We start from the raw sequence: 26,006 nt of genomic DNA on the forward strand, positions 1-26,006 counted from the left end.
GGGAGGCGGGGCGGGGCATTATCGGCAAGATAATTGCCGATACCGAAAATGCCCAAAATCGTAATTATCGGCCGATAATATCGGCCATACCGATAATCGGTCGAACCCTAGTACAGACCCATATAAGGGCTTGTTTTTTGCGTGACCAATTGTACTTTGTAATGAAATGTCTCATTTTACCATAAAATGTACGGCGACCCCCCCAAAAAATTTTTTAGGGAGGAAATTTTAATGAAAACCACAATTTAGCACATTTTGGAGGGTTTTGTTTTCACACTATACACTTTACGGTAAAAATGACATGTGTTCTTTATTCTGTGGGTCACTACGAATAAAATGATACCCATGACTAGATACTTTTATATTTTTGTACCTCTTAAAAAAAAAAATCTAAAACTTTTTGTACAAAATCAGTAATCTAAATCACCCTATTTTGACCACCTATGACTTTTTCATTTTTCCGTATATAGGGCGGTATGAGGGCTCATTTTTTGCGCCATCATCTGTTCTTTTTATCGATACCACATTTGCATATATAACATTTTTAGATCATTTTTTATTAATTTTTTTTAATAAAATGTGACAAAAAGCAGCATTTTTGGACTGTTTTTACGTTTACGCCATTCACCGTACAGGATAATTAACATTATATTTTGATAGTTCGGACATTTACACACGCGGCAATACCAAATATGTTTATAAAAAAAAATAATTTACGCTTTTTGGGGGTAAAATGGAAAAAAACGACTATTTTTATTGGAGGACGGGATTTTTCACTTTTTTTTTTTACTTTTTTATTTTTACATTTTTCAACTTTTTTTTCACACTTTTTATGCCCCCATAAGGGAATATCTATAGCAATCATTTGATTGCTAATACTGTTCAGTGCTATGCATAGGACATAGCACCGATCAGTATTATCAGTGATCTTCTGCTTTGGTCTGCCTCCGGCCGCCATGTGGCAGCGCTTTGGGCGATCCGGTCATCCATTCAAAGTACCGCACTGCCGCAGATGCCGTGATCTGTATTGATCACGGCATCTGAGGGGTTAACGGCCATTACCAGCGGGTTCCCGGCTGCTGCTAACAGCCGGAACCTGCTGCATATGATGCAAGCACCATTCCGATGCTCGCGGTCATACACAGGAGGTAAATGTATGTCCTGGTGCGCGAAGTACTGCCAAACCAGGACATACATTTACGTCCGTGGTCGTTAGGGGGTTAAAGGGGTACTCCGGTACAAAACTTTATTTATTTTTTTAAATCAACTGGTGCCAGAAAGTTAAAGGGGTACTCCGGCGCTAAGACATCTTATCCCCTGCACGAAGCACCCCGTTAGAATCAGGCCCCTCCATAGGCTTGCATTGAGGGGGCGGAGGCGCAACGTCACTATGCTCCGGCCCCGTGATCGCCAGTAATCGGACCTGGAGCAAGCACGCTCCGGGGACTGATTCTAACGGGGTGCGGCGTGGAAGATCACGGGGGTCCCCAGCGGCGGGACCCCCGCGGTCAGGCATCTTATCCCCTATCCTTTGGATAGGGGATAAGATGTCTTAGCGCCGGAGTATCCCTTTAACTTGTTGTCAGAATAAGTAGTAAGCTTTCAAAAACTAAATACACGTCTTTTGTCTTCCAGATTGATCAGGATGGAGTACATGAAGAGAGCCCCCACAAGCAGCCAAGGGAACATGTGAGTAGTTCTTCACCAGTTTCCTCTGTTGTTGTTGTTCTTCTTCTTATCATCATCACCATCATCATCATTATTATTATCATTATTGGAAAAAAGCCAAAAGCAGTGGTTTGAAAAATAAATAAATAAATAAAACCAAAACAAAAAAAAGATTAACTAAGTAAAACAGGAAATTCCAAATTTAAGTTAACTCGCTGCGGATGTCTCAATGTTTAACCCATTTAAAGCTTACCTGTCATATTATAGAAAAAATACTAAAATATGCTACTCATACTCACTTGGTCATGCAAATTATTTACATGTCTTTATTCATGTGTCTAGCTTCTGTATTTGGCTCACAAATTCCTCCATTCCGCTGCTCACCCATTGTGACATCCACTGGAAAATGTGTGTCCAAGGCAAGCACTGAGCCCCAACATCACTCACCTGCTGTGCTGGATCTCTTTATCCAATCCCTTCAGGCTGCTCTGTAATCCCCCCCCCTCCTTCTCTGATTTTATGCTGCAGTCTAATAGGACAGGAATGAGCACAGAGAAGTGCTAGTCTCTCCCTCACTTACAGGGCTTTGTCCCAGCCTGTGCTTTAGCTGGGACAAAGCTTATGTTCTGGATGGTATGGGGACCCCTAGTGTTTTTATTTTTTTTAGCTTTGATTTCTATTAAAAGGGGATTACTTTTTTATGAAGTATATTAGAACGGTTAATGGTTTGCCAAGATGTACAACATATAGGTGTGTTGTCCCACCATGTGAATGTATTATAATAATATTAATAATAATATTAATAAATAATAATAATATTATTATTAAGTGTATGCTTGCAGTAGCTTTAACTACTGAGACCCTTCAATGGGGAGAATGGAGTCTCCTGTCAGAATGGAACGCCTCCCCATTCATTGTCTATGGGAGCTGTTGGAGATAGCAGAACACTGTACTTGGCTATCTCTGGAAGCTCACTTAATCAATGAGGTGAATAGTCAATGAATAACTGTGGTTCAAAACACCTAAAATGCATTCAGTATTAATGGACGCCGAATGTTAACGGTTGTCATCAGTTTTGGCATCAGTTGTATCAAGATTTAGGCTGGGTTTATGTATGCCAGACACTGGCCTTATGTAATCCCAGCCTAAGGGTACATTCACATGGACAAGTTTCTCCTGCAAGTTTGAGCTGTGGCGGATGTTTGTAGCAAAAGTTTACATTGGCTTCAATGGGATTTTCCTCTGTGAAAAACCCAGCGTGGCTCAAACTCCCTGCAAACTTGCAGCAAGAACCTCTCCGTAAACCCACCTGTGTGAATGTACCATAAATGGGAAAGGAGTTATCTACCCTTTGAAACAAAATAAGTGGCCCAAATGTAATAACATAACATATAAAAAAACTTTCACTCAACAGTCTGGTCCCACGATAGTCCAGGGCAGACCTTCCGGTGGACGTCTCAGTCTCTTTACTAGTGGCCGGCAGGTGACTGCTGCAAACAATCAGTGGCCGTAGTGGTCACTCACTATCCCAGTGGCATCACCGCTCTGCAATGGGGGCCATGATGGCAGTAGTACTAGTAAGGCATGAAGCAAACAATGGTAGACACAGCTCTCCCTCTCGCCCACTCCACGAGACAAGGACCAGACCCTCGATCCAGAATAACAGCAAGAACAAAAGGCAATGTTCAGCATGGAAAGCAATTCTCAGCAGTTTATTCAGCAATTAGCCAACATGAACAGGTGACGCGTTTCGGCCACCATGCGCAGCCTTAGTCGTACGACTAAGGCTGCGCATTGTGGCCCAAACGCGTCACCTGTTCTTCATATTGGCTAATTGCTGAATAAACTGCTGAGAATTGCTTGAACTTCCACGCTGGACATTGCTTTTTGTTCTTACTAGTAAGGCATATAATGTCTGGCTTCAATGGTCACATGTCAGCCAGTGGTAAACAAGGCCTGGGGCACCCACCACCTTCACAGTAAGAAAAGATTTATGACTAGATTTAGAAGGATAGCAAGTAACCTGTACATGTTAATTCATTTTGTAGCCTTTGTTGCCAGTGTGGTGTTCCAATCCCCCCAAACCCAGCAAATATGTGTGTGGCCTGTTTACGGACCCAAGTAGACATCAGTGAGGGGATACCCAAGCAAGTGTCCGTGAATTTCTGCAAACAGTGTGAACGGTAGGTATTAAATATTCATTATAATCTAGCCAACAAATCTACTATTATATGTTTTGTCAGGGTATGGTTGTGATTAGAGATGAGCGAACTTACAGTAAATTCGATTCGTCACGAACTTCTCGGCTCGGCAGTTGATGACTTATCCTGCATAAATTAGTTCAGTTTTCAGGTGCTCCGGTGGGCTGGAAAAGGTGGATACATTACTAGGAAAGAGTCTCCTAGGACTGTATCCACCTTTTCCAGCCCACCGGAGCACCTGAAAACTGAACTAATTTATGCAGGATAAGTCATCAACTGCCGAGCCGAGAAGTTAGTGACGAACTGAATTTACTGTAAGTTCGCTCATCTCTAGTTTGTGATGTGAGAAAACATAAAACATCGTAAAAAATGTGAGAAAATTATCCCTATCCCGTATCCATTGGTAAATATTCATTTAGGAGCATCTATGAGCTTTTAGTATTGGTCTGTGACATTTATATATGTTGTTCTTCTTGTTCAGCTATCTCCAGCCTCCAGGAACATGGATCCAGTGTGCTTTGGAATCAAGAGAGCTGCTCACTTTGTGCCTCAAAAAACTGAAGGCTTCCTTAAGCAAGGTGTGACTGGAGGATGCTGAGTATTTTCTGATGTTATTGGCTTTTACCATTTAGGATAAGGTCACACATGTCATATTTTGCTGCATATTTTCTTCAGCTGATTTTGCTACCAGGAAAATATGCAGCAGCAAATAAGGAACAAAACACGGCACATAAGACCCTACCCATAGGATGTATTCACACGTACATTATCTTGCGCAGGATTTGTAGCTGCAGATGGCAATGTAAATGAAATGACTAAACACAGCTTCAAATATGCGCAGGATACTGTACGTGTAAATAAACCCTAAAGAGGTTTTACCATGATCCACTTTCCACAGCAAATTTTTGTCTCTTTGCCTTTTTTATCCACTTCTCTTTTCATATGAAAATCTGTGTGGTGGCCGAGGTTCTGTGTCACATGATTTTCTATAAACAGTCAGTGCTTATTCCTGTGCTGCATATAGTATAAGTAATTCATGAAGAGAATTTAAAGGGGTATTCCAGGCAAAAACTTTTTTTTTTTATATATCAACTGGCTCCGGAAAGTTAAACAGATTTGTAAATTACTTCTATAAAAAAATCTTAATCCTTCCAATAGTTATTAGCTTCTGAAGTTTTCTGTCTAACTGCTCAATGATGATGTCACGTCCCGGGAGCTGTGCATGATGGGAGAATATCCCTTGCATGATGGGAAAATATCCCCATAGGAGCTGGACAGCTCCCGGGATGTGAGTCATCAGAAAGCAGTTAGACAGAAAACAGCAACTCAACTTCAGAAGCTAATAACTATTGGAAGGATTAAGATTTTTTAATAGAAGTAATTTACAAATCTGTTTAACTTTCCGGAGCTAATTGATATATATAAAAAAAGTTTTTGCCTGGAATACCCCTTTAATGCTCATAATGGTAGAGCTATCTCTTCTCTCCTCACACAGCCTACAGTGTTATTATAAAGAATAATATCCTGTTCTGTAGACTTAAAGGGAACTTGTCATCAGATTTTGTTATTGGCAACAGGTTATACAGGGTAAAATCAGCTTGTTTACCATACGTGGAAGGCTTGCAAGCCAAGGAGCAGCTTCATTTAAAGGGATAGTACTGCTTCTGGGCCTGTACGAGATTTCGGTGCAGAGTGGTGATGTCGGCTGTGCCTGGGCAGTTAATCATACGAGAGTAGGCGTAAATACAGCCCAGAGCACAGTGACTACTTGAGGAACTAGATTTACTTTGAGTAGGGTCACATGTAGAGGATACACTGCATATTTCACGCTGCAAGAAATCCACAGGATAGCGGAAAATATGCTGCACATTTTGCTATGAGCAGACACACGGGGCTTCCCCACCACAGCTCTGTGTGTGCAGTAAGGTTTGGGGGCAGGGCCACCCATAAGTCATATATTCCGCTGGCCGTCAGATTTTTCTGAAAAATGCAGCGTATGCGCTACTCGTGACCCTAAAACATATGTTCTCCCTGATCGTTGCCGGTAGGGCTGGGCGGTATACCGGTTCATATCGAATACCGAAATTTTTGTGCTGCACAATATGAATTTTAACCCATACCGCAATACCGGTTTGGCCCCTCCCCCTCGGGAATGAAGGAATTATCAGTGCTGCGCTGTCCCATCGGAGAACTAATCACATGTGACCCGCGAGCGCTGTTCTTCCCCCCCAATTAATTATTGGCCCATCGCTACTACTCACATATGTCACCCGCAAGCGCTGCCCTCCTGGTCCTCTTGTTTGTTGTGGCTGCCAGCGCTGACCCTCTATACCAGTGGTCTTCAACCCCCAGATGTTGCAAAACTACAACTCCCAGCATGCCCGGACAGCCGTCGGCTGTCCGGGCATGCTGGGAGTTGTAGTTTCGCAACATCTGGAGGTCCGCAGATTGCAATCCACTGCTCTATACTGTATCCCTATGCCTGGGCTGCAAAAGGTAAACAAAATAAATAGAGATGAGCGAACTTACAGTAAATTCGATTCGTCATGAACTTCTCGGCTCGGCAGTTGATGACTTTTCCTGCATAAATTAGTTCAGCATTCAGGTGCTCCCGTGGGTTGCAAAAGGTGGATACAGTCCTAGGAGACTCTTTCCTAGGACTGTATCCACCTTTTCCAGCCCACCGGAGCACCGGAAAGCTGAACTAATGTATGCTGGAAAAGTTAGCAACCGCCGAGCTGAGAAGTTCGTGATGAATCGAATTTACTGTAAGTTCGCTTATCTCTAAAAATAAACTTTAACTCACCTTTCCCGTCGGTCCGGACTTGCTTCTGACGTTCACCTCCCCAGTGTAAGGCCGATGTCGGAACATGCGTTAGTTTTATTTTGTTTACCTTTCGCAGCCCGGGCATAGGGATACAGCATAGGTATACCGCACAGTATAGAGAGTGTCAGCGCCGGCGGCCGCAACAAACTGGAGGACGAGGATGGCAGCGCTTGCGGGCGACATGTGAGTAGTACCCTGATGGGGAAAAGTGCAGCGCTGGGCTAATAATTATTTTGGGGCAGGGGGGGGGGAATACCGTTATATACCGTGGAACTGCCATAAGTTACAAAAATACCGCGATACACATGTGTGGCCATACCGTCCAGCCCTAGTTGCCGGCCCTGAAGACTTCTACATATGGTAAGCAAGATGATTTTACCCTATTTAACCTATTGCCAATTATTTTATATGGTATAATCTGATGACAGCACAAAGGTATTCTGCTGAGCTTTTCAGAGATTTGTCCTCGTTCCTTTATAGGACTCAAGTCTAGGACTGGGTCTAATTTCTGGGTCTCGGACACAGAAAACTAGGGGCCAAGTCTATAGGAAGCCAGTGAACCTTTCAGTATGTTTCTGTAGTGTAGGAAGAAACCTGAGTACCAGGAAGGAAGCCTCAGAAACACAGGGAGAACAGATATTCTCCTTGGCAGGATTGGCGCCCAGGATCCCAGCGCTGCAAGGTAACTGTGCTGTCCTCGGAGCCCCTGTTCTGCATAACTAGGTCCTGGGTTCATTGTCTTGTGTAAAGAGACATCACTGTCAGTGATATTCTGAAGAATAAATGCAGAATAAATGTGTTTTATTTCATGTCATTGAGAAGTCTAGTTCTAGTCAGTCCAGGAAAATACTGATGATAGACCTGTAAAATCCCTCCTGAATCTGGGGGGGGGGTGGTTAGAGTTTGTGTAGCGCAGACCTGGAAAGAGCAGCCTTCATGCCACAAACACATCGTTTGGATGATGAGCTTAGACCGACTTAGCAACAGCTTCTATTTTTGCACAGCCCGGAACTCAATCCAGTTAGCAACCTTTAATGTTTGTGTTGGTTAAGGCAGTGTTTTTGTTGGGCATATCACTTCTCCCCAGTAAACATACAAACAGATTGCTGATCTACATGTAGGATTTTGGGACTTGTATGTTGGCCAGATTTCTGGTTTGACAATCCTGTGTACCTTATTTGCCTTTTTATGTATTTAACATTTACTGTCAACGAACATAGCATAACAATTTGTTGGGTAAATAGCTTTTCTCATGTAAATTGTGTACTTGGTGTGTTAGAGAGATGTATGATCATTAACATGCGGACAAAAAAAAGACAATTTTAACACTTGACATACACAAATCAATCCCCACTTGTACAAAAAACACACACATACATTTATCCGTATACCAATACATTTTGCAGACACCTGTATGCTGTCAAAATGCCATCCACTGCTTTTAAACCCATACGCACCTTCATGCAGTTTTGCATTAAATGTAATGTTTTGTAAGACGTCGGTAACAAAAAAAAATTCTGAAATGTGGGTAATAGTTTGATTTAAAGGGTTACTCTGCTCCCCAGCGTCCGGAACTCAATGTTCCGAACGCTGGGTGTGGGCTTCCATGTTCACGCTCGCCCCCTTGTGACGTAACACCCCGCCCTGTGACTACACATTAGCGAACTTTTGAAAAATTTGATTCAGCCGATTCGCCGAATTGTTTCTGGTCGAATTTATTTGCGGTGAATCTATATTAAAAACGACTATTTCTGGCCTACAGAGAGCCTCATTAGGGGTGTAGAACACTTTTCTGTGTTCTAACACGCATATGGAGTGTACTGGGGTAGTGAAATAATACTGTTATTCAGAATAACATGCAGATTACAGGCATCGCTATTAGAATCACTGCCGCAGAGTGGCACAATGACAGAGCCTGGAGGTGGCATCAGTATGAGGGGACCCTATAGTAGCTGAATGACACAGCCTGGAGGTGTTGGCAGCATGAGAAGACAATATAGTGGCTAAATGACACAGCTTTGAGGTGTTGGCAGCATAAGGAGACCATGTAGTGGCTAAATGGCACAGTCTGGAGCTGGTTGCAGCATGAGTAGACACTAGGGCTTCACAATCCCTAAGATAAGATGAATTTTGAAATTTAAATTGAAGATTTATGGTAGCTAGTGCAACCATAATTTTTTTAGCCCCAGGCCCAGCAGCATCAGTAAACCATATATTGACTGACACAGCCTGGAGGTGGCTGAAGCATGAGGAGACCATATAGTGGCTAAATGGCACAGCCTGGAGTTGGCGGCAGATGAGACAATAGGGCCTCACAATCTCTAAGTATAAAAGATGAATTTTGAAATTTCTATTGAAGATATATGGTACCTAGTGCTACCATAAACATATATAGTTAATGTCCTAGGCCCAGCAGCATCACAAAACCATGTCGTTGTTGCATGACACAGACTGGATTTGGCTGAAGCATCAGTAAACCATATATTGGATGAATGGCACAGCCTGGAGGTGGCTGAACCATCAGTAAAACATATATTGGATGAATAGAAAAAAATAGGTTTGTGAGATGTACTCTGTTTGTGGTGACCGAGAACTTAGTCAAGGTATAATCTCCTATATACCCAAATGGCAATTAGTACGAGATATGGTCTCGTCATGCTGCCAACACCTCCACGCTGTGTCATTCAGCCACTATATGGTCTCGTCATGCTGCAAACACCTCCACCTTGATTAGGTATACTCTTAGATGTAAACAAGTATGGCTATTTGGCCTCTATGGCTTTTGTTTTTCTCTTGATTGGTGACGTTTTATCTGAATTGTACAATGTATTTTTGTAATTGTTTAATATTAAAATAAAAAAAATTTAAAAGAAAAATAAATAAAAATACACGCCTCAGCCATACACACATCATACACACACACTCACACACACACTGTCAACATTTTCAACGCATCTCACACACCGCCATACATTCTAGTACATTTATTACCATACACATCACATTCACAATATATAACACTCTACCATAACCATCATCACAGACACACTGACAACACCCTACCACTCCACCACCCAATCTCACCAGAACATCACTATAGTAATCCCCATAGACCTAGAGAACCAGTCACCTTTTTTTCCTTTCATATATTGGATGAATGACACAGCCTGGAGGTGTTTGCAGCATGACGAGACCATATAGTGGCTGAATGACACAGCGTGGAGGTGTTGGCAGCATGAAGAGACCATATCGTTGCTGAAAAACACAGTCTGGAGTTGGCAGCAGCATAAGTAGACACTAGGGCTTCACAATCCCTAAGATGAAAAGATGAATTTTGAAATTTAAATTGAAGATTATGGTAGCTAGTGCAACCATAAACTTTTTTTAGGCCCAGGCCTAGCAGCATCAGTAAACCCATATATTGGCTGAATGACACAGCCTGGAGGTGGCTGAATCATGAAGAAACCATATAGTGGTTGAATGGCACCACCTGGAGTTGGCTGAAGCATGAGGAGACCATTGAAATTTTAAGATTTTGAAATTGGGGATTTTGAAATTGAGATTTGAACTCCCAAGTTTTAGTGTCCCGGGCCCTGGCGTGTGGGTACAAAGGACCAAATTTAACAAGGAGTCACATGGCGGCACAATGACAGAGCCTGGAGGTGGCATCAGTATGAGCAGACCATATAGTGGCTGAATGGCACAGCCTGGAGTTGGCTGAAGCATGAGGAGACCATATAGTGGCTGAAGGAGACAGCCTGGAGGTGGCGGCAGCAGCAGCAGCATCAGGAGTCCTGAAAGTGACCCTAATGCAGAGGAATTTCTGAAACTGTGTTTTGCAGTATCCATGGCAGCACAATGAGAGAGCCTGGAGGAAATAGCATCAGCAGTAGGACACCATAGAGCAGCACAATGACAGAGCCTTGAGGTGGCACCATGAGGGCCATGCCAAGTGAGGGTTCAGTCTGAGAAACCCACTGACTGGGGGTGTCTGATGTCACTTGGGATGAAGTGGATGATCGAGTGAACCGATCAATCACGGCTGCTGGTTGAGACACGACTGCTAGCTGACACCGGGAGCTCAGACCTCTTGCTGCGACTTCGGCTACCACCCCCTACTCTGCTGCGGCCTCTGCCTGCGCCTGATGAATTTAGGCCTCTGCCACTCCACTGTGCACGTCCTGGCACTACTCTGCCTGACATACTTATTGCGTATATCAGGGGAGTACAGTACGCTTCACTATGCTTAAAACAGCATTTGTCTAGAACAGCAGCAGGTTTGTACTATTAGCTGTCCTTTCAGATTATCTAGGCCCTTGACAGATTAACAGGTACAAAATAGAACACTCCTTAAATGTAGGTATGTGGTATGCACTTATGAGGGCAGAAAAATGCTGTACAGTGCGCTTTAAAAAGCGTATTTTAGTAAAACACCAGCTGGTGAGTACTTTTGCCTGGACTTTCACAGTATTTAGGCCCTTGACAGATTAATAGGTACAAAATAGTACACTACTTAGATGAACGTATGTGGTATGCACTTATGAGGGCAGAAAAATGTGCTACAGTACACAACAGTGCTGCAGCACAAAAGAGCTGTGTACTAAACACAAAATTGCACTCTAAGACTATTAGGAATGGACTGCTTGGTATTATACTGTCTACAGACTACTATAACCAGCAGATGATTTGTTGTGGAACAAAGACACAGAATTGTACTGAAAAATTATTCCTGCCTCCTCTGTTAAGGTTTATGAAGTTGAGGCAGCTTGTTGAAATGTATGAGGCAACACACAGCTATCTGCCCCTCTCTGTAATGCTATGCTGAAGAAAGTTACTGGGAGATTAATGGCTGCAGTAAAAATCCTTTTCAGTGAAAAACACTGCTCTCTGTCCACCTGAACGCTGATTTGACTAGGATGTGAAACGCTGCTGGAATTAGCTTTTCTGTGTAATACACACACAGCTATGTCCGTCCTATCTGTAAGCAGTGTAATGAATGATATGACGAGCCGCAAAATGGCTGCCGAATATATAGGGCTGTGATATCACAGGGGTGACTGGCTGCTGGTAGGCTTCATCCTACACGTGATTCAGGGTCATCCCGCCTACTTCCCTTCCTGCCTTCCCAGCGTCCCTTGCCCCGTGTACTGACATGTGGATCCGCCATTTTAGATGCCCAGGAGCCTGGACCGCAGTAAATGGAGTTTAATGAAGCGATTTGTGCGATAGAATCGTGGCGATATTCGCATTCGTTGTAATCATATATTTCATGAAATCGGAACTAATTCGAGTTCATCAGCTTCGATTAGCTCATCTCTACCCTCAATGAAAGTCTATGGGAAGGGGGCACAATGGCCGTCACGCCCCCTCCAATAGACTTGCATTGAGGGGGCGGGGCGTGTTGTCACGAGGGGGCGGGCATGAACACCTGAAGCCTGCACCCAGCATTGGGAACATTGAGTTCCGGACACTGGGGAGCAGAGTAACCCTTTAAGCAGAGCCTGAGACACATAGCATCTACTAAAAAATATCAAGATGTGTTGAGATCATATATGCCACATCCTTCATTCATGTCTAGGTGCCCACATATCCAATAAAAGTAAATTGACCATATTTTCTACCCCATTTGCACCTCCACAAGTAATCCATGCAAATTTTTGTCTGTACTGCAAATGTGCAAGCGGAATGAGCATGTTCAATCTTCGTGCAGATTACGCATGTAAAAGCTGCACATTAACCCCACTAAGTGTGGATTTGCTGCAACATCCCCAGCAGACGTTTCGGCCTCTGGTTTCTGCTGCAGATGTTCTCATGAATACATGTCAGATATGCCATGCTGAATCCGTAGATCAACACTTACAGACACACACAACAAGGAAGTAAAACTTTTCAGACTGCTACCCAAAATATTGGTGTTTTTGTCTTAAATAATACAAGAATTTGACACTTGTTGTGCTGGTATCATTCTTGTGTAGGTGCGTCTTATCGATGCTGGCTTTATTTGGACAGAACCTCACTCCAAGAGGCTGAAACTGAAGTTAACAATACAGAAAGAGGTAGGTAGACTCCCATCACAAGTGTCAGAGGGGCATGAAACAGTTGTTACCTGTTGTCAGAGTTGCTCCAGATTCTTGGAAGTGCATACCAAGTATTCTTCTAAGTGCCATCTGTAATGAGAGAAGTGCATGTCTGCAGCCATTTCATAGACTTCTCACTCTTCAATTCCCAACAGGTGATGAATGGCGCCATCCTTCAGCAAGTCTTTGTAGTTGACTTTGTGGTACTGTCACAGATGTGTGACGATTGCCATAGAGTAGAAGCAAAGGATTTCTGGAAAGCTGTGGTCCAGGTTCGCCAAAAGGTAAGAATTTCTACTGCTTTCCCTACAACAAGGAATAGTGTACTAGTTACCAAAGGGCAACTAAACAGGTCGCTGCTGTTCTTTTGCAAAGTACCTCTTAAAATGGGCTGTGGAATCTAATGGGTTGCAGTTAACTGACATTTTTCCAATGTACCAACTTTGATTCATCTCCTCTAATTTGATTCATCTCCTCTTTGATAACTGGAGGATCCCTTACCTATATTGTAAATGCAGCTTTACTATTACTGTGATAGGACAACCTGCCGATGGCCCTTGCAAGTCTCATTTTACAGTCCACTGCCTGCCCTAGATCACTACTATAATTTCCAAAAACTTTTGACTTCTCAGAGATATCTTAAGTCTCTTACCATTTGGGCTCTGGGTATTAAGACCCCCACAGATCTCTAGAACTAGGCAGAAGAATCACTCTGTCTACAGAAGGAGACTGATTCTATAGTAAGTCTATAGAGCCCAAATCCTTCAGCGAGATGGAGAGGGCAGAAAATTGCTCAGTCAACTCAAGTGCTTCTGCTGGCTCGTCCTAGCTGTCTGAACACCCAGGGTCTGATCTATCAAAACTTTAGAAATGTCTTAACGCCATTGTTGTTTTTTTTTATTTTTTTTTTTATGGCAGTTATTGTGTGTTTATAGCAGAGGTCGCGGTTGCTGTGAATGTGTTTGTTTCCCCATAATTAAAATACACTTTTGAGTGCCTTATTAGCCTCTATTTATTTCTAAATATCTAAATTATATCGCACTATGGCAACATATTTGTTCATTTTTAATTGTTAATTTTAGATCATGTGGTATACATCTGGTGCAGAAATTCCGCTGTGTGCACAGAGAAGCAGAATCCTGTTAAAATCAATGCAGCGGAATTTCCGTGCGGAATTCCAATACAGAATCCGGCTCGGAAATCCTGCTTTGTGAACACTGTCTCAGGGTGATGGTACATATTCAATTAGGCTAAGTCTCCACTTGTTTTTTTGCACTGCGTTTTTAGGGATTAAAGAAACGCCTGAAAAATCGCCAGTGCAAGTGACGTCATCATGTGTTTTTTCTTGCGTTTTTTCCTGCGTTTTTTTCATTTGTGTGGAAATTGCACCTTGGCGTTTTTTTTTTTTTTTGGTACCCAAAATTTCTTGGATACAAAAAAAAAAAAGAAAAAAAAAAAAAAAGGAAGCAGCAGTGATGGAAATTTTTTTATTAAACGCAATGTATATATTTTATAACCCAATTTTTTTTATTTTTTAATAAAGTGTGTGTTTCACTTTTTTTTAATACATTTTTATTTATTTTTTATGTAGTACTACTACTCCCAGCATGGAACAGACTGTTCCATGCTGGGCGTGATAGTACCTGTACTATTGACATATATCGTCCATAATATAGCAGAGAAGCGAGCGGGTCTATACATCGCTCGTCTCTGTGCATTATACTCCGGCCACTGATGTCAACAGAAATTCATATTTTCCACCCAGAGCTGTGATTGGCTGAATGGTTGCAGCCAATCACAGCTCTGAGGAAAAGATGAATGAATGAGTGGCCTGCCCGGAGTATAGTGCAGAGCAGGGATGCGAGCGATGTATACAACCGCTTCATCTCTGCTATAGACAGGACGATCACATTGGGTGTCAGTAGTGACATCCACTGTGATGTGTCCTTAAGCAGGCACTACTACTCCCAACATGGAGCACACTCTGCTCCATGCTGGGAGCTGTAGTACCTGTATTAATAGACAGATCGCAGCGAGTGTAACTTCTGACACCCGCTTCAATCTGTCTATTAATGCAGGTACTACAGCTCCCAGCATGAGGCAGAGTGTACTCCATGTTGGGAGTAGTATTACCTGCAGTTATGGAAAGATCACTGCGGGTATCACTCCTGACACCTGCTGTGATGCTCCTGTATAATTGCAGCGTCCGCTCTCCTATGGTCCCCTGCACGGCCGTATATATACACATGTTCCTATTTCTCACAGAGAGCTGTGATTGGCTGGAACCATCTGGCCAATCACAGCTCTGTGGGAAATATGAATAAGTGTAAATATACGTCAGGGCAGGGGACCATAGAAGAGCGGCCGCCGCATCTATATATTATACAGAAAGATCGCAGCGGGCGATCTGTCTATTAGTACAGGTAGTACTACTCCCATCATGGAACAGTGTGTTCCATGCTGGGAGTAGTAGTACTAACTTAAAAAAAAATGTAAAAAATAAAGCAAAAAAGTGAAAAACACACACAATACATTTTTATAATTGTCGGCTACATTTTTATTTCCCCGCACAAATAAATTGATCCCTGTTTAAAAAGTAATATTTTTTTATTTATTTTTTTCAATAATATACATTTCGTTAGATACAATTTTTTCCTTCACTACTGAATATTTTTGGGAAAAAAATGTAATGGTACCCTACGAAATTTTATTAAAAACAGCTATCTACATCACTTTTTTGGATCGCTAAAGTCCAAAAAAGATTAAAAACCGCCTGCAAAAACGCCAAAGTTAAAATCCACATAGCGTTTTTCTTGGCTCTTTCTCACTCCCATAGACTTCTATTGGAGCAAAACCCCACGATTTATACAAAAAACGCCGGTTTGAGGGAACTACAGCGTTTTTTTCAAAACGCCAAAGAGCGGAAAGAAACGCAGAAAAAGTGAAAAAACGACAAAAGGATTAAAAAAACGCCAAAGTGAAAAAACGCAAAGTGGAATTTGAAATTTGAGATTTCTCATTGACTTACAGCTAACATCTGGCCGCAGCGTTTTTGACCCAAAAAACACCATGCGGCAGAATTGGCGTTTTTCTTGGCGTTTTGCCAAAAAACAAAAACAAGTGGAAACTTAGCCTTACAGTTGTCTGTTCCTCATGTTTTTCTGCAGGTTCTTCATAAGAAGACTTTCTACTACTTAGAGCAGATTATTTTGAAACACAGACTTCACCAAAACACTCTACGTGTGAAAGAAATCCACGGTAAGGGATCCTTGTGTTATCAAAGATTAAACCTCTCAGAGGACTATACTGGGAAGAGGAATGAAAGCTGTAGCAGACCATGTAATCAAAAAAATCACTTTATTGTTATAAATTACATATACAGTGATCCCTCAACATACAATAGTTTCAACACACAATGGTCTTTTCGGGACCACCGTAAGTTGAAACCAGACTCAACATACAATGTTACGGACCATCCAGATCTTTGAAACGTGCCAATGGCCGGAAGAACTGACCAATCAGAATGGGCAATTTACTGGTAAAACCTCTGTATTACTGAAGTGTATGCACTGACTGATGTCTGGTAGCGCCCCCTACAGTACAGGAAGGTATTACATGTTATGTACAATTTACCTGTACCAGGGTTAGCTTCTCCTTTGGACACCAGGATAGGGCGACTCCATGTTACTTTTTTAGGACATTTCTTGTACTGTACAGGACCCGGAATAAGCTCCTGTCCTCTGCATAGACCAGTGTTTCCCCAAGCAGGGTGCCCCCAGCTGTTGCAAAACTACAACTCCCAGCATGTCCGGACAGCCTTTGGCTGTCCGGGCATGCTGGGAGTTGTAGTTTTGCAACAGCTGGAGGCTCTCTGCTTGGGATACACTGACATAGACAGTGATTACAGCTCCCAGCAGATCTTTCTTACTTTTATACGTAATGATTTGCTTTATCTATATTAGTTATCTACTTATTTTTCTTTAATCCTCACTTTTTCCTATTTTTGGATGACATTTTGGTGCCTTTAGAACCAATTACCAGGTTTCCATAGAGTTATGGTCTCAACATACAATGGATTCAACATACAATGGTCGCCCTGGAACCAATTAATATTGTAACTTGAGGGACCACTGTATAACAAATAACACAAGAGGAATGGCAAACTGATCAATGGGATGGCTCCTGGGTAAAGTGCAAGCTTGTGCTGCAAATACCTATATTAGAGGTATATATAAAGTGGCTAGTGCCATACGCTGTTATATAAATTACTGGAGCAATGTATACATACACAAAGCACAAAATAGTAAAACGGAGTCAATAGTTAAGAGAAAGCAATAACGGTAAATCAATGGTACAAACAGTAATGATAAATACTAAAGATGTTACATAAGGTGCATGGGATACAAGCTAAGATCATACCAACAGAAAATAAGTAAGCAGCGTGTCCAGGAGACGTCCACCCCCTACGACCGTTTCGGACCAAATGTCCTTCTTCCCAGCTCTTTTCAGCTTTTGGTTTGTGTAGTTAGTTTGCTGTGATAGCGGTTTTGATTCGGCCCATTACTTATACCCCGGGAGTACATAGGGGCATATTTAGAATAATCCCCCTCCCTACAGTTATGGTGGGTTTTGTCTGTGTTCTGTTTTACTGATTTTTCAGATATAAAAGCCTACTTGATAAAAATGTCTATAATGACCGCATGTCATGATGCGCTAGATCCTCCATGTGTTTATTCCCATTGTGTTTATTCATTTAAGGGTTTATTGTGTTGTGGTGCTCACTTATAATATATGTAGGCTGCTGTTTAAAGGGGTACTCCACTGCTCACCTTTTGGAACAAACTGTTCCGAATGCTGGAGCCGGTGCCAGGAGCTCGTGACATCATAGCCCCACCCCCTCATGACATCATTCCCTGTCCCCTCAATACAAGTCTATGGGAAGGGGCGTGACATTCGTCACGCCCCTTCCCATAGACTTGCATCGAAGGGGGGGGTGCATGACATCATGAGGGGCTGGGCTATGACATCACGAGCTGACTGCTCCAGCGTTTGGAACAGTTTGTTCCAAACGCTTAGCAGCGGAGTACCCCTTTTTAAGCTCTTTGGCTGCAGCTGGTGGTTCACATTGTTGGATCACCATGCGTTATTACCGAGTCCTATGGGTGTCACTTATGTTATACATGGTAATAATGATCACAGCTGCTATGAATCGCGGCATCTGAGACTTGTAGTACACTTTGGAATTTTCTATTGTTATTTCTAGAGATGAGCGAACTTACAGTAAATTCGATTCGTCACGAACTTCTCGGCTCGGCAGTTGATGACTTTTCCGGCATAAATTAGTTCAGCTTTGCGGTGGGCTGGAAAAGGTGGATACAGTCCTAGGTGACTCTTTCCTAGGACTGTATCCACCTTTTCCAGCCCACGGGAGCACCTGAAAGCTGAACTAATTTACGCAGGAAAAGGCATCAACTGCCGAGCCGAGAAGTTCGTGACGAATCGAATTTACTGTAAGTTCGCTCATCTCTAGTTATTTCTATTGTTGTGTTAACAGTTTATTAACATTGGCTTGTATTGATACTTTTTCCATTTTCGGACACCACAGTAACAGAATGTACGCATTTTTGCCGAAATACTTTATTTACCAGCTTTTCTTTTATAGATGGGCTGGACTTTTATTATGCATCTAAGCAACACGCACAGAAGATGGTTGAGTTTCTCCAGTGCACGGTGCCCTGCAGGTATGTGTTACTATATGTGGTATGAAGTATACATTAGAATATTTACTGTTAATGTTCTCATAACAGGTTATCTTTTAATTAGTAGTAAATAAGTCTGTATCCCGCTAGTGTTAAGACAGTGAAACACTTAAAGGGGTGTTCTCATTTCCCATCTCTGCATATTATTCCCTATCTGATAACAGGCTGTTCAGTTGGAGTCCCACTGATCTGTGATGCTGAGATGGGAATACCCCCAAAGGAGATTTATTTAGTTTCTTTCTGTTTCTCTTGTCCAGAAAAGGTCTGCTTTCCGGCGCTCACTTCCGCCCCCTTTATGTGTCTCAGAAGGTGCAGACCATTTCTGCTCCCTGCACAACCCATTTACTGGAGAACTCCGGAATATAAAAATTGTCCCCCATACTTCCGGCAGTAAAAAAAAATAAAGATGTACCTACCTTCCTCCGCTCCCCCGGGGCCTCCCGTAACAGTCTCTGGTCTCCGCCGTGATCCTCTTCCTGGTTGCCGGTGGTCGGCGAGTCATACTGCGCTCAGCCAATCACCGGCCGCAGTGAAGTCCCGACTCGGCCGGCGATAGGCTGAGCGGCATTGTGAGAACGCTTCAGGACACAAAATTCTTCACTACACCGGCACCTGCTGCCAGGGCCGAAAACGTCACACTGCCGCTCAGCCTATCGCCGGCCGAGCCCGGACTTCACTGCGGCAGTATGACTCGTCGACCACCGGCAACCAGGAAGAGGATCATGGGGGAGACCGGAGCTGGTTACCGGGGGAGCGGAGGTAGGTATGTACATCTTCATTTTTTAAAGGAGTACTCCGGTGCTCAGCGTTTGGAACAAACTGTTCCGAACGCTGGAGCCGGGAGCTCGTGACTCCATAGCCGAGCCCCCTCATGACGTCACGCTCCAACCCCACAATGCAAGTCTATGGGAGGAACAGTTTGTTCCAAACGCTGAGCAGCGGAGTACCCCTTAAAGGATTAGGTGTTTCCCAAAGCCTATGCAGCTTATTCCTAGTGTAGAAAAAATGGATAGAGAACCTGATTCCAGTGCTTTATTATCCACTTTTTTAATGCAGTAGAACAATCTTCTTCCACACATTGCGGGACACATTGCGGGACACATTGCGGGACACATTGCGGGACACATTGACGGCCTTTCTGCCAACCTGCTTCTAGTTGACAGCTTTATGCCGCAGCTGAGTGTTCGCGCGTGTGGGCAAATCGGAATATCGGTTAGCTCAATGAAAACTTGTCTGACACCTATTGATCGTGTATCCCTCTATAAAGTTTTACTGTTGTTATAAAAATTACAAATGAAAAGAAATAGAAGAGAAAAAAAATGTAATTTTTTTTTTAGTCAGTGTGTATCTGGTTGCTAACACCCCCCCCCCCCCCCCCCGATCGCTAAAACAAACAGCGAGAAGCGCTCAGCTAAATGCTGGCACCCAGACCCTGACAAACCAGGTCCTATCAAATCCTTGATATTTTACATTTTACAGCTATCTTTTTCTTATTACCATAACACTTTAAAGCTGGTAAAGTCAGTTGTATATTTGGTTACCAGAGAGTTGTTTGTAGTAAGCAGGTTTAGACATTTTAGTAATACACCCCAGATCGTGTTGAACTCTTAGATACACTTTATATACATAAAAAACTGCTGCTTTTTGATCATGTTTTAGTGGTGAATAAAGTGACATGATTAGAAGTTAGACCATTTTGCTGTGCCGGCTGTTTATTTGTATTGTCTTCCGTATGGTGTGTATTAAACATCAAAGCTCCATTACACAAGAGCTTGGTATAAATTAAAGTGATACCTCAGAGACCTGCTGGGTTTGTCTTACATCATTCCATTTGATATACGATGGGACCCATATGGGGAGAATTAAGGTTTTACACATGTTCTGCTTAGTCTAGATCATCTGATTTTTCTTTTTTCCACCATTGACTTTAGTGGTCCCTCAACATACCATGGTAATCCGTTCCAAATGCACCATCGTTTGTTGAAACCATCGTATGTTGAGGGAGCCGTGCAATGTAAAGAATAGGACAGTGGTCTACAACCTTCGGACCTCCAGATGTTGCAAAACTACAACACCCAGCATGCCCGGACAGCCAACGGCTGTCCGGGCATGCTGGGAGTTGTAGTTTTGCAACATCTGGAGGTGCGAAGGTTGAAGACCACTGGTATTGGAGGTTATACTCACATGTCCCCGCCGCTCTGGACCGTCACCTCTCGTCACCGCTGCCCTGGATGTCGCCTTCCATCGCTGTCGCCGCGTCCCCGGGTGTCCCTGCCGCTCCGGCAAGGCCTCTGCTTCCCCGGCATCCTCGCTCTCCGTCGCCGCCATCACGTCACTACACATGCCGCTCCTATTGGATGACGGGACGGCGTGCGCAGCGACGTGATGATGACGATGGAGGGCGCCGACGATGGAGGGGATCCCGAAGAGGACGCGCCGGAGCCCCGAGAACAGGTAAGTGATCGTCAGCGGACCACACGGGGCACCGTAAATGGCTATCCGGTGGCAGCTGAAGCAGTCTGCGCTGCCGGATAGCCGTTTATGCGATGGCCCCGACCAACAAAAACATTGTATGCTGATGCTGCCTTCAACATGCGATGGCCTCTGAGAGGCCATCGTATGTTGAAATCATCGTATGTCGGGGCCATCGTAGGTCGGGGGGGGTCACTGTATATGGAGGAAATGGTATAAAATAATAAAGAACCTATTCTGATAAATAATTTGCCACTCTGGTCGTCTCTGCTGGACTTGGCTTACCCTGCTGGAACATTGATATGCCTATATACCCATATGACCGCTGGAACAAATCACTGGCCTTATGGCAAGATTCCTCTGAGGCCAGCGAATAAGGCTGCAGTGGCCATATGGGTATAAGGGCAAATTGTTATTGAAGCATGGTAATTAAAAACTAGTAGGTAGTGGATTTATTTTTTTTTATTTTTTTTACACCTGTTTCCTACATTTAATTTCCTTTTGAATCTTAGAAAACACTTTTTCCAGAATGATAGTTATTTACTTTGTTCTAGTAAGTCAGCTCTCAGTAAACAGACCATAGGAAATGTTGACCTATCTGTAGAAAAAAAAAAAACAGTACAAGAAGTAAAACAAACAAAATGGCTTAATTACTGGAAAGTCATATACACCATATTGAGCGATGTCTCCTCTAAGTGTATAGAGTCCTGATGTCTGAGTAGTTATGACATTTCATGAGATCTTATTTGTCTCGACTGTGTGTTTATTAGGGGTATTCTGAATTTTATTTTTATTCTAAAAAGGTGCTTAACCTGGTGCGTAACATAAAAAAAACCTATACCTACGGTAGTTTCCTGGGGGTAAGATGTTGCCAGACACCTGGTGGTGGCTTATCTCCCCAAAAAATAAAAGGAACAGGCAAATAAAATCCAACATTCCGATCCTTGTTTTTCATGAAAACACTGAACATGTGGTCAAGTTCAGTTAGTTTGGCCGCCATACGAAAACTGTAAAATATTCTTTTCTTTTAGGTCAAAGACTTCCCAGCGACTCATTTCACATGATATTCATTCAAACTCTTACAACTACAAGAGCACTTTTTCGATGGAAATTGTTCCCATCTGCAAGGTCAGTTTGAAAAAGTGTGCGTTTCTATGTCCTTTCGCTTTTGCTCTGTGCCATTGGTGCAGCTGGCACAGTAATGTTGCACAATAGTGCCAATTTTTTTTTTCTTTATGCCATGTACAGTGGTCCGTCAAGTTACAATATTGGTTCCAGGACGACCATTGTATGTTGAAACCATTGTATGATGAGACCATAACTCTATGGAAACCTGGTAATTGGTTCTGAAACTACCAAAATGTCATAAAAAATAGGAAAAGGTGAGGATTAAAGAAAAATAAGTAGATAACTTATAGAAATAAAGCAAATCCTTACGTATAAAAGTAAGAAAGAGCAGCTGGGAGTTGTATATCGCTGTCTGTCAGTGTTTCCCAACCAGGGTGCCTCCACCTGTTGCAAAACTACAACTCCCAGCATGCCCGGACAGCCGTTGGCTGTCCGAACATGCTGGGAGTTGTAGTTTTGCAACAGCTGGAGGCACCCTGGTTGGGAAACAATGTTTTATGTAGAGGACAGAAGCTTCTTCAGGCTCCTATACAGTACACGCAGTGTCCCAAATGGAGCCGCCCTTACTTGGTGTCCAAAGGAGCAGCTAACCCTGGCACAGGTAAAGAGTACAGACTATGTAGTATCTCCCTGTACTGTAGGGGGCGCTACCAGACAGACAGTCAGTCAGTGCATGCACGTCAGTAATACAGGTGATTTACCAGTAAAATGCCCATTCTGATTGGTCAGTAGCTCCAGTTGTGACAGGTCTCACAGATCTGGACTGTCTGTACATTGTATGTTGAGTCTGGTTTCAAGTTACAATGGTCCAGAAAAAAACTATTGTATGTTGAGGCCATTGTAAGTTGAGGGATCACTGTACTTCTTCATAATCAGCTAACCTAGATGGCATGATCATCAACTGGTCAGAATGGTCAGAATTTTTATGCCACATTAAATAATGTATTGCTTTCCCCTCCTGGATACAGAGATGACTGTATATATGTGTGTATATGTATGTATAATATTCCCTAAAGCCTGTTACAAGGATCCCATCCATCTATGTACATCTGTCCATTATTGGGATTCTACAATATAAAGCATAGGTAGATCTTGTGGACGCAAAAAGCAAAGTTGATCACGATATTCTGCCGTAAACTGGGGCCTATTGAGAAGTTTGGCATTAAATGTCCAGTGTCACCAGGGAAATAAGGATTTACACGTTTTTCTTTTAAATCAATGGGTTGTCCATGTAAAGTAGTGGCCTTTAAACTGTAGCCCTCCAGATGTTGTGAAACTACTCCCAGCATGCCCGTACAGCCGTTGACTGTCTGTGCATGCTGAGAGTTATACTTTTGCATCATCTAGAGGGCCACAGTTTGGAGATCTCTGATGTAAAGCATTGATTATGGCAGGTCCTCAGCTCTTGCTAATACTTGAGGGTCCTGAACTGAGAATAACCATCTATTGAAGGAGTTATCCAGCCTTAAAGGGGCACTCCAGTCCATTCATAGACATGAATTGAGGGGCCGTGGTGTGACGTTACAAGGGGGCTAGGCTGACGTCACGACCACTGCCGCAGGAACCTGGAGTTTGTTTAGAATAAGGGGACCCCTGCGATCAGACATCTCATCCCCTGTCCTTTGACTAGGGGATAAGATGTCTAGCAGTGGAGTACCCCTTTAAACAACTGATGGCCTATTCTCAGGATAGGCCATTAGTATTAAATTAGTGGGGATCCAACTCCTCGCACCCCTGCTGATCAGACATCCACTTGTTCGAGCACCAAAACCTCTTTAGTGTTTAAGTGAATCTGTCTTTGTATCGTTATACTATTTGTAGCGCGCACGTGCAAGGTATTGTAGCGTTGTCTAGTGTACTGGAATAGGACAAAGCTACAGTACCTTACCAATGGTACATATGGGATGGCGATGCAGGTAAGATTGGCAAACATTGAAGGGGCCATGGCAATTGTGCAAACTCCACAGTAGCCTCTTCAAACAGCTGTTTGGCTGGTGACGGGAGTCTGACCCGCTGATCTGTTATTGGTGGCCTGACCCCTTTTATTGGTGTATTTTTTAATAGGCTTTTTGCAGATGACTTTTCTCTACTAGGTAACACCTTGTTAAATAAACTACTCTAGACAAAAAGACCAAAGGAGATATATGCTCTCCCCGTTTTTTTTTTTATATATTAACTTTCCCACCCAATAGTACATCAGGAGAACTGCTTAATACCTATGAATCAACATATTGTTACTGTGCTGTGATGGTGTGGTTTTATGAACTTTGTTCACACCTTCACTTGTGGGATTCTAGCTGTTATACTATTCAGTGGCTGAGACTGGGGATAACTCTGATTGCAGGCATTTAATGCCTTAGGCTAGGTTTACTCATTGTGCTCCATCCCCTCCTAGGTAATTTTAGCTCCTTTTTAAAAAAAATGTTTTTCTTTTTCGCCCCAAAACGGGTCAGAGCACAACTGACTCCACCGGGTCCTGACAGATCCCATTGACTTGAATGGGGTCCATCAGGTATCTGGTAGTCTACTGGATAAGAAAAAATGCACTGTAGACTATGGACTGCGCAATGGACTTGCCGACATGGCTTGGTGTAATGGAGCCCAACAGCAGTGTGAACGAGTTTTTAGATGCTGCTCTCTGCTATGCAATGGCAGTCATGAGCCTAACTATGACCCATAGGTCTGCTGCTTTTGTTTCTCTTTAATACATCTTATATTTTCACACAGGACAATGTGGTGTGCCTGTCTCCAAAGCTAGCTCAAAGCCTGGGGAACATGAGTCAGATCTGCGTATGTATTCGGGTAACAAGTGCTGTTCATCTCATTGACCCCAAAACTCTGCAAAGTAAGTGTGAACTGTTTAAAAGTCACTCTTCAGTGTCCACTAGATGTCTTTGTATTGTTGAAGTAATGTCATTTATATGGGGTTGCCTTGTGTTGCCGTGGCTCTGTGTACTGGGGACAAGCGGGGCTCTGTGTACTGGGGACAAGCGGGGCTCTGTGTACTGGGGACAAGCGGGGCTCTGTGTACTGGGGACAAGCGGGGCTCTGTGTACTGGGTCTCTGTGACACACCCCTGACTCGCAGAACAGGATGATTGACAAGCCAGGAGCCTGCACAGAGCCCAACTTGTCCCGCCCACACTTCCTGTATTTGGTCTCCTCACAGAAACACACAGACAATAGCTGCAGGGACAGCATTCTTTTCACCCAAAAACAAATGTATATTACAAATATACATTCAATGGAATTTCCTACATTATATAAAAAGTTTTTGCTAACGACAGGTACACTTTAACATAATTTTTTTTTTTCATTTTCTTCTACATAGAACACACTTTTTTGTATGGTATTATATGTGAACTTGACTATTTCCACCTGCTAGCAGATCTACTAAAATTAATTTCTTACAGATGTCAGGTGCCATCTGGGACCACTTGAGTCCCTTCTTAAAGAATCCATATCTTATGGAATGACTGCATGATGGTCTGTTACTTATTTATGATAAAAGATTGTGTATTTTGTTTTAATGTCGTTTTCCTGCCTTCCCCCTTTAGTTGCTGAAGTCGATGGGAACACATATTGGCGGCATCCTTTCCACAGCTTGTTTCATCCTAAACAGCTGGAGGAGTTCATTGTGATGGACACAGACATTGTTAGAGACCGGAAACAAGGACCAGGAGCTGGAGGAATATCAAACAAGGTATAGTTTAGATTTCCCTCTCTATTGCTATATTTAGGTAAAGACTCTCACTAGAGAATTTAGTATATGAAATGGTAAAAAAATGAGAATTCTACGGGAAACCCACTTGTTATCTTTAGTCTTTTTGAGAAACTCCTATTGAACGTCAGTAGAATTCTTTGTTTTTTTAGAC

General features: G+C 42.9%; 1 protein-coding gene across 5 annotated transcripts in view; it reads left to right on the forward strand.

The window, feature by feature from the left end:
• Positions 1–26,006, forward strand: part of NMD3 (NMD3 ribosome export adaptor) — a 119,449-nt gene that overhangs the window by 70,806 nt on the left and 22,637 nt on the right. For all 5 annotated transcript variants that reach the window (XM_056565075.1, XM_056565076.1, XM_056565071.1 and 2 more), the window contains exons 2-11: positions 1,636–1,689; positions 3,717–3,851; positions 4,351–4,447; positions 12,672–12,752; positions 12,929–13,057; positions 15,941–16,031; positions 18,436–18,514; positions 22,036–22,132; positions 24,860–24,977; positions 25,689–25,834. In XM_056565075.1, coding sequence (XP_056421050.1) covers positions 1,646–1,689; positions 3,717–3,851; positions 4,351–4,447; positions 12,672–12,752; positions 12,929–13,057; positions 15,941–16,031; positions 18,436–18,514; positions 22,036–22,132; positions 24,860–24,977; positions 25,689–25,834 — 1,017 coding nt within the window. In that variant the 5' untranslated portion in view covers positions 1,636–1,645. The remainder of the gene's footprint in view (positions 1–1,635; positions 1,690–3,716; positions 3,852–4,350; positions 4,448–12,671; positions 12,753–12,928; positions 13,058–15,940; positions 16,032–18,435; positions 18,515–22,035; positions 22,133–24,859; positions 24,978–25,688; positions 25,835–26,006) is intronic.

This window comes from Hyla sarda, chromosome 3, assembly GCF_029499605.1.
Source record: "Hyla sarda isolate aHylSar1 chromosome 3, aHylSar1.hap1, whole genome shotgun sequence".
NCBI lineage: Eukaryota > Metazoa > Chordata > Amphibia > Anura > Hylidae > Hyla > Hyla sarda.